The following is a 13,821-nucleotide window of genomic DNA, read 5'->3' on the forward strand; positions in this document are numbered from 1 at the left end:
TCCTCTTGAGGTTTCTTTGAACTGTAAAGTTTCATGACTCTCTGGCATCCATCATACTATATACATAAATCCAAGTCAAAGTAAAAGTAGGAGAAAAATAATATAATTTTTCAGCCAAGTATTACTTTTAATTGGCTACAAGGTTCAAAGATGAGGGAAAAAACAATCACACCCTTAGGACTGTAAGTCTGGCGGAGAGATATTAAAGGGACATTTTATCATTTTCTGGTATTGGACTACAGTTTCTTTCCTGGTACATTAAAGTATAATGCAGAGTATTTAACACATGCCATTGTTATTTGCAATAGAGAATATTTAGGATATTAAAACTATAACAAAGTTTGGTTTGTATTAGAAGTTTACATTTAAAAGGTCTGATGTGCACTTATGCATTATTACCTCTAGGAGCCATTTCTCTAGTAGGGGAAAAAGACCGGAGGGGGAAAAATGGGGGTTTGAGTTCTGCTTCCAACCAAGATGGAGTCACAAAACCAGATTTCCCTTCCCTCCTTCACTTCGAACAACCAGAAAACTGGACACAATATATGAAACAGTGGCTCTCAGGCACTGGTCAACATGCAGTACAGGACTGTGACCCTTGAGGGAAAAGATAAGCCGTCCAGTGACACTAGCATACTTTGTGGAGGTGGATCTCAGGCCACAGCACAGGACAGGGAACCCAAACCCAGCCTAGTGGAAAGCCAGCTTGCTGAGCTGGAAAAGACAGAGTCTGTGGAGTCCAAGGAGGCATATAATTTGTGGGGCAAAAAATCAGCAAGATGGGAGCTGCAGAGAGAGAGATGTGGAGAGCCACAGGGTGTGGCCGAGGACTCACCTGCGCATGTTGGAGAGGAAAGCCCCCCAAGCCGGCAGTAGAGTATGCGGAAGTTCCCGGAGCTCACAGTGGCTGGGAATTGTCCGTACTCCCACCAGCCACAGGGGATAATGTAACACACAGGGCCCTGGGCAGAGTCCTCAAAAGGGTAATGTCTTACTAGTAGGGCTAAATCATCCCTAGACGGAGGCGGCTCTGGACCAGTCCTTTCAAAGGATCAGTCTGATTCCAAATAACTTAACTATACACCAGAAAAAAATTTAAATCCAACATTATTTAAAGAATACAAAAAACCCCAGCAACCAACAGTATACAACTCACAATATCCAACATCCAATAAAAAAAGAAAAAATGCTACTAGGAATGCAAAAAGCTGTAAAATACAACCCATAACCAACATAAAAAATGTAACCAAGAGAAAGAGAAACAGAAATGACAGAGATGAAGGGACCAGAAGAAAACGGTGCTGACACACCTGTGATAGACAAGTTCTGGATGATCAAGATGGTAGAAGAAAATATTACCATGATGAAAGAAATGGATATAAAGTGACACAAATGGAATTTCTAGACATGAAAAATACAGTATCTGAAATGAAAAATATACTGGCCAGGATTAACAGCAGATTAGCCACTGCAGAAGAAAATATTAGTATTAGAAGATATAGTAAAAAAAAAAAAATCCAAAGGGAAACAAAAAGGGAAAGCAACAATAAACAATTGAACACAGCATCGGTGGCTTGTGGGACAATATCAAGCATCTAACGTAGGTATCACTAATGGCAGAAGACAGAGGGAGAACAGAAAAAATAGTTGAAGAAATAACAGCTGAGAAATTTCCCAATTTAATACAAACTATAAATCCACAGATCCAAAAAAAACCTCAACAAGTCCTAACCAGAATAAACACAACAAAAATTATGCCAAGGCACGTCACAGTCAACTTGCTGAAAAGAGAATAAAAGTAGTCAGAAAACAAAACAAAACACTATGTTCAAAGGAATAATGAATGACACCAGACTTACCACCAGAAACTCACGAGACAGAAGACAATGGCGAGACATCATTAAAGTAGTAAAAGAATAAATGGTCAAACTAGAATCTTTTATCCAGAGAAGTACATTCTAAACTGAAGGCAAGATAAAAGCTTGGAGATTCATCACCAGAAAATCTGTACTATGAAAAATGCTGAAGGAAATTTTTTAGGCAAAAGATAAATGATACCAGACAGAAATCTGGATCTACACAAAAGGAAGAAAGAGCACAAAAGTGGTATATATTCGGATAAATATAAAAGGTTATTTTTGCCCTTTTAAGCCAAAAATGATAACAGTATATGCTATGATCTGAATGTCATTATCCCTCCTCCCAAACCTGTATGTTGAAATCCTAAACCCCAAGGTGATGGTGATCAGGGGTGGGGCCCTCATGACCGTGGAGTAGTGCCCTTAAAAAAGAGGCTGCAGAGAGGCCCCTCCTCCCTTCTCTCATGTGAGCTTACGGCAAAAAAGACAGCTACCTGGGAGGTAAGTCCTGGTTAGACACTTAAACTGCTGGCACTGTGATCTTAGACTTCCCAGTCTCCAGAACTGTGAGAAATAAATTTCTGTTGTTTATAAGCTACTTAGTCTCTGGTATTTTGTTACAGCAGCCTGAACAGACTAAATGTATTATGAGATGTACAGTGTGTGAATAAGTAAAATGCATGACAACAGCAGCAGAAAGTATGGAAGGGCAAAATGAAAGTGCACTATTGTAAAAGGTTCTTGCATTATGCATAAAGTGGTGCAATGCTGGAAGACGGATTGTGAAAATTTGAAGATGTAAACTGTAAGGCCTAGAGCAATCACACACACAACATAGAACAGACACACAGCCAATGACAGTGGAATGGAGTGATTAAAATAAATCTGAAAAAAGAAAACCCCAATCCAAAACAAGTATGAAAAGAGGAAAAAAGGAACAAAAACAGGTAGGACAAAAAGGGAAATAAACAGCAATATGGGAGATGTAAACTCAACCACACCAACAAATACATTAAATGTGAATGGTTTAAATACCTCAATTAAGACACATACTGCCAGACCCAACTACGCATATGCGACCTATAAGAAACCCACTACATAAAGACACAAATAGGTTTAAAGTAAAAGGATTAAAAAAGACATATCACACAGACTTTTATTTAAAAAAAAAGCAGAAATGGCTACATTTGAATCAGATAAAGTATGACTTCAGAACAAGGAATGTTATCAGATAAAGGCAGACATTTCACACTGCTGAAGGGTCAGTTCTTCAAGGACACAGTGATACTAAGTATATCTAAACCTAATGTTTGAATTTCAAAATACATGACACAAAAAATGATATAAGCAACAGGAGGAGTAATTATAGTTGAAGAGTTCAATGTTCCTCTCTCAGGAAATGATGGAACAGTAGGCAGAAATCAATAAGGATTCAGAAGACCTAAACAACAACCATCAACCAACTTGATCTAATTGACATTTATAAAACAGTCCACTGAACAGCAGCAGAATATTCATTCTTTCCAGGTACACTTAAAACATTCATCACAGCAGACCATATTCTGGACCGTAAATCAAGACTCCATACATTTAAGTGGACTGACATTGCATAGAGTGTGTTCTCTGCCCACAGCAGAAACGACAGAAAGATTACTTGGAAAATTCTCAACAGTTGGAAAGTAACACAAACAACACACTTCTAAATAACCAGTGGGTCCAAAACAATCACAGGGGAAACTGGAAAATATCTGAACTGAATGCAAATGAATACACGTCTCAAAACTTGTGGGATACAGCTAAACAAAACAAAAAAAGGACTCAATAACAAATTCATCTTACAGCCTATTTTAGCTGAACTGAATCTTTTTGGTAATGATTAAGTACGGGTCGTTGTTATCTATCTTACAGAAAGGACTTAATTCACTGACATTTACTGATATTCTCCTTAAAAGCAAAGATCTCGGCAGGCTGCTACAACGGATATGAAGAAAGAAAACACGTAGCCCCTTAATCTGTCATTAAAAAACTAAGGCCTGTCCCCAAACTCCACAGGCAAGACAGAGAGGATACAAAGGCTGTGTAAGTGGAGGCACACACCTCCGGGGCGGGATGATCGGGGGAGGCTGTGTGAAAGTGGCAGCATGCGGCTTGGGCCCAGAAGCCCGATGCTGGAGGGAGCTGTCGGAGCACAGAAAGGGCTCCAAGGAGAGCCAAGGACAAAGATGCAGGCAGCAGGGTCAGCCAATAGTTAGTTGGATATCGCCACCACACAGGTATCTTGTGGGAGAGGAAGCGCGGGACTTGAACGTGAGGGCCTAGAGTGATCCTCGGGTGGGACTTGGGGCCACAACCTGAGTTTGCGTCCTGGATCTGCTGCTGGTCGACCATGTGCCCCGGGCCCAATCGCTCCACTTTTCTCTGCTGTGAAGGATGGTGAAACGATCCCTGTCTGTCACTCAGGGTTGTTGTGGGAGAAACTGTGCCATCTACACGGGGAAGCATTGCATTCACAGGGAGGCGATGGGTGCTGCTGGCTTTGTGAGCTGATGGGCGGCACCAGGTGAAAAGGAAAAGCGCGTGGAGACAAGACTGCCCCAGGAGTGCAGGCGCGGAGGAGCCTGGCCTCAACCCCAAGGCTGTAGAGGAAGCACCAAGAAAGAGGCAGCTGAACAGAGGAGCCTCAGTGACTGACTGAGAAGGGGACATAAAGCCAAGGAGGAGCAAGATGGAACCTGGGACACATGGGAAAATCTGACCCCCAAACAAGGATGGTAGAAAATATGGCTTATTTTGGTGAGAAGGCATAATGCTTCTAAACAAATTTACAGCCATACAATAAGCAGCAGTTGACCTCAGGGAGGGAAAAAAACCCATGAAAGAAAAATTTAATCCTAGAAACTATGCATCCATTCTAAAAGCATCTGGCAAACAACTTTTATCTACAATTATAGAAATACCATCCACTAAAACACTGCATCTGAATTTCACCATATCACTTCTAACACCTATACATTTCCACACATGTCCTGATTTTATTTGAAGGTTGCAAACACAATGCAAAATTCACAAATGAGGACACTACAGGGAACAACTAATGTGTTATTACAGATGCACCAGAATTCACCATCAAATAAACCTTTGGTGCTGAGCTAACAGAGCCAAAGCAAGGAAAAAGTGAAAAAGATCAACATGGTGGTAAGAAAAAAAAAAAAGTCACTGAATTCTCTGCTTAAAAAGAAAATCATCACTCTAGAAAGCTAGTGCCCTAAACCCACCATACATACAAACATAACAGAAACCACCATTCCGGAACACAGCTTAATCGTACGTATCAGCCATGGGCTGTGAATGAACACAATGCCAACCAGTGCCTCAGAATTCACTACCTATGGAGACCAGGCTGAAAAACACAGCTTTATTTCACCCCAGTAGAACTGTGACAAACAAGATGATCACTTCTCAAAAGGGTGACTGGAAACTATGTTTGAATAATGTCCACTGAAGTTAGCTCACATTTAAAATTCAGATGATTTCCAGATACAATATAGCACCCAAAGGGAAACTGGCTTCTATCTGAGAGCTGATTCCAGCAAACTCAATGGTGAAGGTTTGCTGTTTCGTGGGAAGTAAAGCTTTCCCAAACTTACCCAAGAGACTTTTAGAATAGTGTCTATTACACGCTCATTTATAAGCTCCTTCTAAGCTAATCTCAAGAGCTATTAAAGGTCCATCACTAGAGCTTTTGCTGACATACTGGATTTTTGCTCAAATCAGAGTCAGTGTAGAAAGTACACATGTAGAGAGAAGTTCTAACTAGCATCCTGGGAGTAGCTCATTCAACTTCCTTGCTGAAGCATGTTAAACAACCTCAACAGGCAATAAAAAGGGGAGGGAGGAGAGGGAAACATCTGGATAGGCTCCAGAGAACTCACCCGTGCAAAGTCAAACGCATATCTGTAAATAAGCTTAAAGTTTGTAGAATCATTTAATAATGATCTTAAGTAATCCAAAGTATTTCTGAGTTTTTCTGTTGTATCACATCTAGAAAAACAGAATAAAGGCAAATTATAACCCGAGTTTTTTCTGAAGTGGGGTAATAATATAAAACACAATACTGAAAGAATAAAAACCCTGGGGTTGGAAAACGTCCACAATGAGCTGTATTTTTCTATAAAGTTTTTATTTTAAAAAATTTCAAATGTACAGAAAAGTTGAAGGAATAGTAACTAAGCACCCACATGCCCACCTCGGTTCACCGTGAACATGGTCACGCTTGTGCGCCCCTCACACGTGCACTTTTTTCTGTACCACTCGCAAAGTACATTGCCAACATAATGCCACTTTACTCCTGAATGCTGAAATACCATCATCATTCTTAATATTCTAGAAACGTTAACTTTCTTAGCTAATACATGGCCAATGTGCAATTTCCCAACTGTTCCCCCAACTGTCTTTATAGCTGCTGCTTTTTTCCCATCTGGGATCCACTCAAAGCTCACGCATCACTTTCAGCTATCTCCTTAGTCTCTAGAAGGGTGTCCTGCCCTTTTTCTGTCTGTCTTGACAATGTCATTTTTAAAGAGACTAGACTTCTTGTTTTGCAGAATCTGTTTGTCAGGTAATTTCCCTGTGATTCCCTGAGGTTAAATGACACTCCACGTGATGTCCTTCTCAGTACACCCCCACGAGGCGGCTCATATGTCAGTGTGCCCTGTCACTGGTGATACCGCCAGAATACCATTTGGTGAAGGTAATGTCCGCCAGTCTCCACTTAATGGTACTCTTCCCCACTCTGAAACAGGACGTAATCTGGGGATGATTCCTTGAGACTGTGACTCCTGTTCCTCAGCAACCTCTCACCGGGTGGTTTTAACATCTGCTGAGGATCCCTCCTGAATCCATTTTACATTTGAAGACGCAGAATGGTGGTTTTTCTAACTCTATCATGTTTTTACGCTTCTGGCTGGAATTGTTCTAGAAAGAAGAGTTTTGCACACCACCTTTCTTATCTTCTGGACTTAAAGATTTTTGCTGTTCATTCAGGGTTGTCATCTGTTACTGTCTTCATTCTTTTTGATGCACAAATCGTCCTCACTTGGGCAGTGGCCCCTTCGAGCTGCCCAGGGTCCTTCTGACGTGTCCCCAACAGTCTCTGAGCATGTCCTTGCTTTCTGGCACAAAATATTCCAGCTCACCTTGTACTCTCTCTAGCCTAGACTTGAATCAGCCATTTCTCCAGGGAGCCCTGGTGATGATAACCTATTTTCACAAGTCAGTGACGTACTGTTTATTTTCCTTAAGAAAGTAGACTAACTGGTTATTTTACAAACTAATTTTCTGTTCATAATATCTAGCCCTTAACAATGAGAACCAAGAGTCACTGTTTTCACTGGCGATGTGAAAGCTTTTCAATGCTGAATGTGTTTCCTTGTGTTTCTCTGTAGAGCTGCTACCTACTAAGTATGGATAATACATATTACAGATATTATCAATGTAAGTATTTAAATACTTTATAAATTAAAATATGGTTCATAACAGAGAACACTGATGTATTTTTAGCAATAAGTTTGTGAAAGCTTTTTTGTAGCTATCTACAAAAAATCTTCCTGATCCACTGAGATGATAAAATATCTAAAAGCCAAAAGTTAAGGTAAATGTATCATTTCTATGAGTCTACAACAATTTAGAATGTCCTTTATTTCTTCATGTTTGAAAATTTAAAAAGATTAAAATTAGACAATTTTAGAAGTCAGAAAAGGTTCTTTTAAGGGACTGACGTGTAAGCTGAGAGCTGAAAGATAAGTGGAAACTAGATGTTTTTGGAAGAGAGGGCTTTCCAGATTACAGGACAGTATGTGCAAAGGCCCAGTGGCAGAAGGGAGCATACCAAGTCCAAAGACTAAAAGAAAACCATTTTGACTAGACTGGGTAGAGTAAGAGGGTAAGTGGTACAAGATGAAGCTGAAATGGAGTCAGACCACAAAGGGTTTTGGTGGTGCACAGTGGGTTTTTGGATTCGGGTTTTTTTTTTTTTTAAATCCTGGAAACAATGGAAGCCACCCCCTACCATGGGAGAGACCATAACCAGGCTTCCATTCTGAAAAGCCCATTCTGGATCTGTGTGTAGAAGGGTTAGGAAAGGAAAAAAAGAGGCACTGATTGATAACGTAGTTAGAGATCTAATGCCAGAACTGAAATGAGGGTGATGAAGGCTAAACGGATACACAAGAACGCAGTGAGTGGGGGTCTCAGAGGCAGGAGTGGGAGCAGGGCTTACGTCGCGTTGGGCACTCTACCATATGGTTTGATTTTCCCAGCATGTACATAAATAACATATTTTATTAGTAGTAACATGGCGGATGGTCAAAGAGGAGGGAAATCAGCTAACCCCAAAACATCTAAGGCCAAGGTTCCCCGGCTCCCAGGAAGAAGAGCAGTTGTTTGTTTCAACTGATTCTAGAGCAGGAACCACTCATTTATACAACCGCTGCACGGCTAAAAGAAAGTAAAGTCGTCTCAAGACAAAACATGAAGTTCTGCAGCATGCCTGGGAGTGAGTCCAGCCATGCTGGCAAAAGACATCAAGAAAGACGCTCACAGATCTTGTCTGGTGTGTCAAGCATAAACTGCCCAAAGTAGATTTTTCACATCATGTATCACTAAGGATGGTTACATGGGTTAGAGATGATACTGTCAATAAAGAGTTCAACCTGCTTTTAAAGGGGCTTTGTCTCATGGAGCTGTGGACTAACCCCCACCAAGGAGACAGCTGCTAAGTCCCCAGGTCGGAACCGCAGGCTGCCACCTAGTGGGCACTCGACAAGGCCACCTGCAGAGGGACTTGTTAGAACAAAGGGGCTGTGAAGAACCAGGCCCGGCCTGAGACTTTTTGAAAGCAGCCACATCATTTAACCCACTTCCCCTGGCTTTTCTGTGTACCACAAATAAGAAAACTTGTGGGAGTCGTAGAGTGACAGTGCCACACCGCTGAGGAGCATCATTTCTCACAACAAAATATGCATGTATTATGGAATCATGGCTTTTTTGAGCTTTGCTGCTGTAACACATTCAGAAGCAACAGGAATCCGGTCAATAATCCTCAAAGGTTACAAAGTCAAAGGCAGTTCTACCCCACGACCCTGGGACAGGCTTCGCCCCTTCACTGAGTCAGCCCAAAGGTATTTTCCCAGTCCATCATTGCTTCTATGCAAAGTTAGCTGCAACTCTAACACACTTTATTTTTTTCGGTTTGGTTTTATTTACCTTAAACATCCCTGTAAGCTTAATTCATCAGGGGTAACCTTAAACTCACATGTTGGAATGAGGCAATAAATGAAATAGTCGATTAAAACAAGAGCTGTGGCCTTCTCTGACTGAGAGGGACCCTGGGAGCCCAGGGATGGACGTCCCCTACCAGCTGCCGTCACTTCTTCCAAGACTCTCACAAGACGTGGCCCTGGAGAGGCCAAGCTCACCACTGCTCTAGACAGCGTCAAGGAGACTGACTTCGGGTGCCCAGGGGAAGCCACATGTCATCACTTCACCACCCTGGTTTCAGGGACGCTTCCAGGGACACCAGGGAGTGGCACAACTGATTCAAAACGTCTGGTGCCAAAACTCATGGGCTTCTGATTTCTAGCATGCTCCTATTGTACAGTAATAATTTTTTTAGAAAGGTTTTGTTAAATACACTTTAATTACAGATTGAGCCCCAAAAAGTTCACTGGACAGGTTTAATAAAGCCAAAAATGAGCAAAAAAGGAAAAACAGAAGACAAAACAGATCATTCAAAGATGAACTACTTGCCATCTTTAGAGCATAGAAATGATTAGCCTCTGAGTTTTCTTATTTACTGGGTGCACATACCTTGTACATTCAGTACTTGGTTAGTTAATTCAAGCAGCATAAAGAGAAATGACCTATTACTACTTTTGGATGTTTTGCCTGAACACTGCTTCCAAGCTCCTGCCCCAAATGGACTTTGTCTTGTTCCTGGCTTTTGTTTCCCAGGACCTAGAATACTGTGCTTGGCACATCACTACCATTTAAATATTTGCAGAACAAATGACGAATCTAGGAAGGCAGGAAGGAGAGGAGGGGCAGAAGTTCTTAAAACTTGAAATTGCACTATTTTTGAACTACAAAGAACCCTAAAGGTTATTCTGAGTAATCATCTTCACTTCGTTGATAAGGAATCTAATCTCAGACTTTCACATGAAGAAAGAAAGCAGCTTCCTCAGTTCCTTTACAGTGGCTCAGGCTTGTCACCGCATCATGAAGTGCAAGGACCCCGTGGCAGCATTCTACAGGAACCCACCTGCCACCTCCTGTGTCACAGAGAGTGGCGAGCAGACTTACCGACAGAGTTTGCAGAACGCCCCCAACCCTGGGCCCCTCCCTGTGAACGTACAAATAGACTTCTTCCAGGAAACTGTGTATTTCAATTCCCAGATGATGTGATCCTTAAAAAGTGGGCAAGGCCTGGCAATGTGTAATATTCTTTGTAAAGGCAAATGTAAAAAAGAATCTAGAACAATACAAAAACGGATATTATACTCTCTTAAGACAAATAGAAATGTGCCTGAAAAAATGTTGATGGCACCTCCTCAAAAGCCTTGAATGAAATCTTAGTTTGGCTGTGCATTCATCATAACAAGGATCCTTAAAAAAAAAAAAAGCAGCCATCGTGCGCTCTATTTGGAAAGCAACAAAGAGAGGCAGCGTGGAGAGCAATGCAAGGGTTAGAAGGTTTAAAATCGCAAGGAGATGTTCCCCAACACAACAAACACAATTTTGAGAGATTTCAGAGACTAACCCCAAAATTCTAGAGCAGGCTGAGAGGAAAGTGCATTTGTAAAAGGGTGATTTGGCTTTTATTTAAAATTCATTTGTCATCAGGCAACAGTTGTTAGAGGAAGAATGTGACTTAAGAATCAGAAGTCTTAGGTTTTCTTCCCATTCCTATCACTTACTTTCAGAAATCACGAATCCCCTCTAAGCCTCAGTTTCCTCATCTGTAAAATGTGCAGAAAAAAGCCTGAGCTGTCGCGGGAGCCGTGAGGCTCAAATGTGAAAAGTCCTCACAAACTAAGGCACAGTGCAAATAAAGCATTATTACCAGGAGTAAATGGTCAATGATATTAAAAGTTGATCAGTTCCAAAATTATTTAAATAAAGCCATAAAACCATTTCGATTCCAATTTCAATCCAGGAAAACTAAAGTCTATTATTCCTGGTTCAAGTGAAAAGAAGAAGAGAAGTCCTTTCAAGCACTTCAGTTCCTACAGAAAGAATGAGCACTCCTCTACCAGCATCATCTGAAACGTTTTACCATCCACCTCAAGTGTGTCTTTCCCCGGATGACAGAGAAGAACAATTTGTGTTTTCTTAAGTGAAACTCTTGGCAAGCACATAGGTAAACAACACACAGATACATATGCATGCAAGCACAAGTGAACACAAAAAACCACTGACTTTCCTCATTCTGGCCCAGGTAACAAAAACGGAATGCTTACCGTTACTATTTTTTTAATCACTAGGGTAAGGAAGTTCTAACTGTGCCCAGAGCTAATATCAGAATATATAAAATAAAAGATAACAAATATCTTCACTTAAAAGTTATACTTTACTCAATTGTTTCTCACTAACTGTACAGTAGGTGCTAATACTCTGATTTTTAAGCTCTAAACCTGTGCAGTCCGATACAGAAGACACTAGACACACGTGGGTATGGAGCACCTGAAACATAGCTAATGAAAACTGACGTGCTCTGCAAATGTAAAATATACACACCGGATTTTGAAGTTTTAATATGAAAAAAGAAGGTAAAATAACTCACTGATTTTTAAAATATTGATTATATGTTGGAATGATAATATTTTAGATGTTGTGGGTTAAATAAAATATACTAAAATGAATTTTACCTGTTTCTTTTTAATGTGGCTATTAGAAAATTTTAAATTACCTTTGAGGCTCACATATATGAGAAAAGGATGGCCTATTTTTATCGAGCTGCTCTAGAACACTAAAATAAACAATATACATTATATAAAGACCTTAATTGCTAAAATTCATCCATAATAGCCCTCCTCATCGTATAAAAATGGGGCTTAGTCTTTACACCTTTGGCCACAGATGAAGCCTGCCCGCGGCACCTGGCTTTCCTCCAGTCACCCAACCAGGGCTCGCCGAGATCCCAGCGCGGAGGCAGCCAGCAGGGAGAGGAGACCCCCGCCCGCCTGCCCCAGTGCAGCCTCAGGACTTACTGTAGAGAAGTCATTCCTTTTAACCATTCCTGTAGAGTAAAATAACCCATGTTTTGTGCATCCAATTTCCAAGCTAGGACAAGCATAACTACCTGTTTAAAAACAAAACAAAACAGAAAGACCAATCAAATCAGGAGGACAGAGCTCAGCAAGTAAACACACGAATACCATGCCAAACGCTCCTGTTCATGGTAGTTTAGTCCCTGAAACATGAACAGGGTAACTTCACAAATGAGTTCTAGTTTTGGGAGGAGGATACAGCTCAGTGGTACAGTACATGCACAAGGTCCTCGGTTCAATCCCCAGTGCCTCCATTAAAAAATAAACAAACAAACAAACAAACAAATAAATAAAAATGAGGTCCCACCCAAAAAATGAGTTCCAGTTTGGCAAACATCCAAGAGTTTGATAATTCAGTCCACTGACAAGGGCTTGGAGAAACATGAACTCTTATGATGCATAACGGTGGAAGTATAAGGGGCAATTCTCCCGAGGGCAATTCTACAGTATCTACCCAAATGGAAGCCAATTACTGACTCTGCAGTTTCACCAATGGAAACTTATAGACACACCAGCACAGGTACACAAAGATGTCTACTCAACCATATTCACTATAGTACTATTAGTAGTCATAAAAGATTAAAAACAACCAAACGTCTAATAATAAAGGACTTCTTAAATACTTCTTTGCTAAACACATTCCATACAAAATAGTACTCTGCCAATAGCAAGACAAATGAGTGGAGCCATCCGCACAAATATGGAACAGTTTCCAAGATCTGTTAAGTGAAAATGAAGAAAGCAAGGTGCAGAACCAAAAAGGCAGGCGGTAGGGAGCTGTATCACAAACACATCAATGTTTGCGAAGTCAACTACCTATATAGGGATGGGGGTGACGGGGGAGGTTTTATTTTAAAGCAGCTTAACACTCCACTTCAACAGCACCAGTCCTGGAACGGGCACAGGGTGAGTGACAGCCCAGACAATTCTCAGTGGGGCACTGCCCTCACTTTCAGTGGCTCTTCTGAAACTCTGCAGATATCAGGAACGGTGACAACTCTGGGTTTTGGCACTGCTCATCACTTTTTCACTTGGCTGCTTTGGAAAAGGTGGCACCAAGATAGTGATGATGAGTTTAATAAACACCTGAGGTATAAAAGACAAAATGACATTTCAAAGGCGCCTCCAGCTGCAAGCTCTCCAGGGCTCTGCACAGGGACAGGACTGAGGCCGTCCCAGATTTGGGGAAAGAGGAAGCCCTCTCACCTCATCTACCTCAAAGACTCAGGATAAGATGAAGAGTAACTGAAAAAGGAAGTGAGCCCCTCCTAGAGAGGTGAAGAAGACAGGGCCTTCCCAGTCCTGCCACTCTGCAGGGCTGATCACCTCTGGACAGTTGTTCATACATAAGGGAACCCAAATGCGAAGTTGGACATCACGTCTACACTGCTGAATGGCTGTATCTCCATTCGTTGTTATTAAAAAAAAAAAAGGCAGTGGGAAGAAAATAAATATTTCTGGAATACAGCTGGCCAGAGACTAGCATACTTGGCATTTAGCAGTTAATCCGATTTCTTTATACTGGACCTAACGGTTTCATTTCAACTACTAGAAGAACTGCCCCAAACCATTAAACCACAACCCATGTGCCCAACTGGGTCAGCTGATGGTGTTAGTGAAAGGAATCCGGCTGATAT

At 41.2% G+C, this 13,821-nt stretch overlaps 1 protein-coding gene across 9 annotated transcripts in view; it reads right to left on the reverse strand.

Annotated features, from left to right (window-relative positions):
* DCUN1D4 (defective in cullin neddylation 1 domain containing 4) overlaps nucleotides 1-13,821 on the reverse strand; it is a 77,177-nt gene that overhangs the window by 11,576 nt on the left and 51,780 nt on the right. For all 9 annotated transcript variants that reach the window (XM_072944207.1, XM_072944198.1, XM_072944218.1 and 6 more), the window contains 2 exons: nucleotides 12,125-12,216; nucleotides 5,792-5,900 (listed from right to left, as the gene is read on the reverse strand). In XM_072944207.1, coding sequence (XP_072800308.1) covers nucleotides 5,792-5,900; nucleotides 12,125-12,216 — 201 coding nt within the window. The remainder of the gene's footprint in view (nucleotides 1-5,791; nucleotides 5,901-12,124; nucleotides 12,217-13,821) is intronic.

The sequence above is a fragment of the Vicugna pacos genome, chromosome 2 (genome assembly GCF_048564905.1).
Source record: "Vicugna pacos chromosome 2, VicPac4, whole genome shotgun sequence".
Lineage (NCBI taxonomy): Eukaryota > Metazoa > Chordata > Mammalia > Artiodactyla > Camelidae > Vicugna > Vicugna pacos.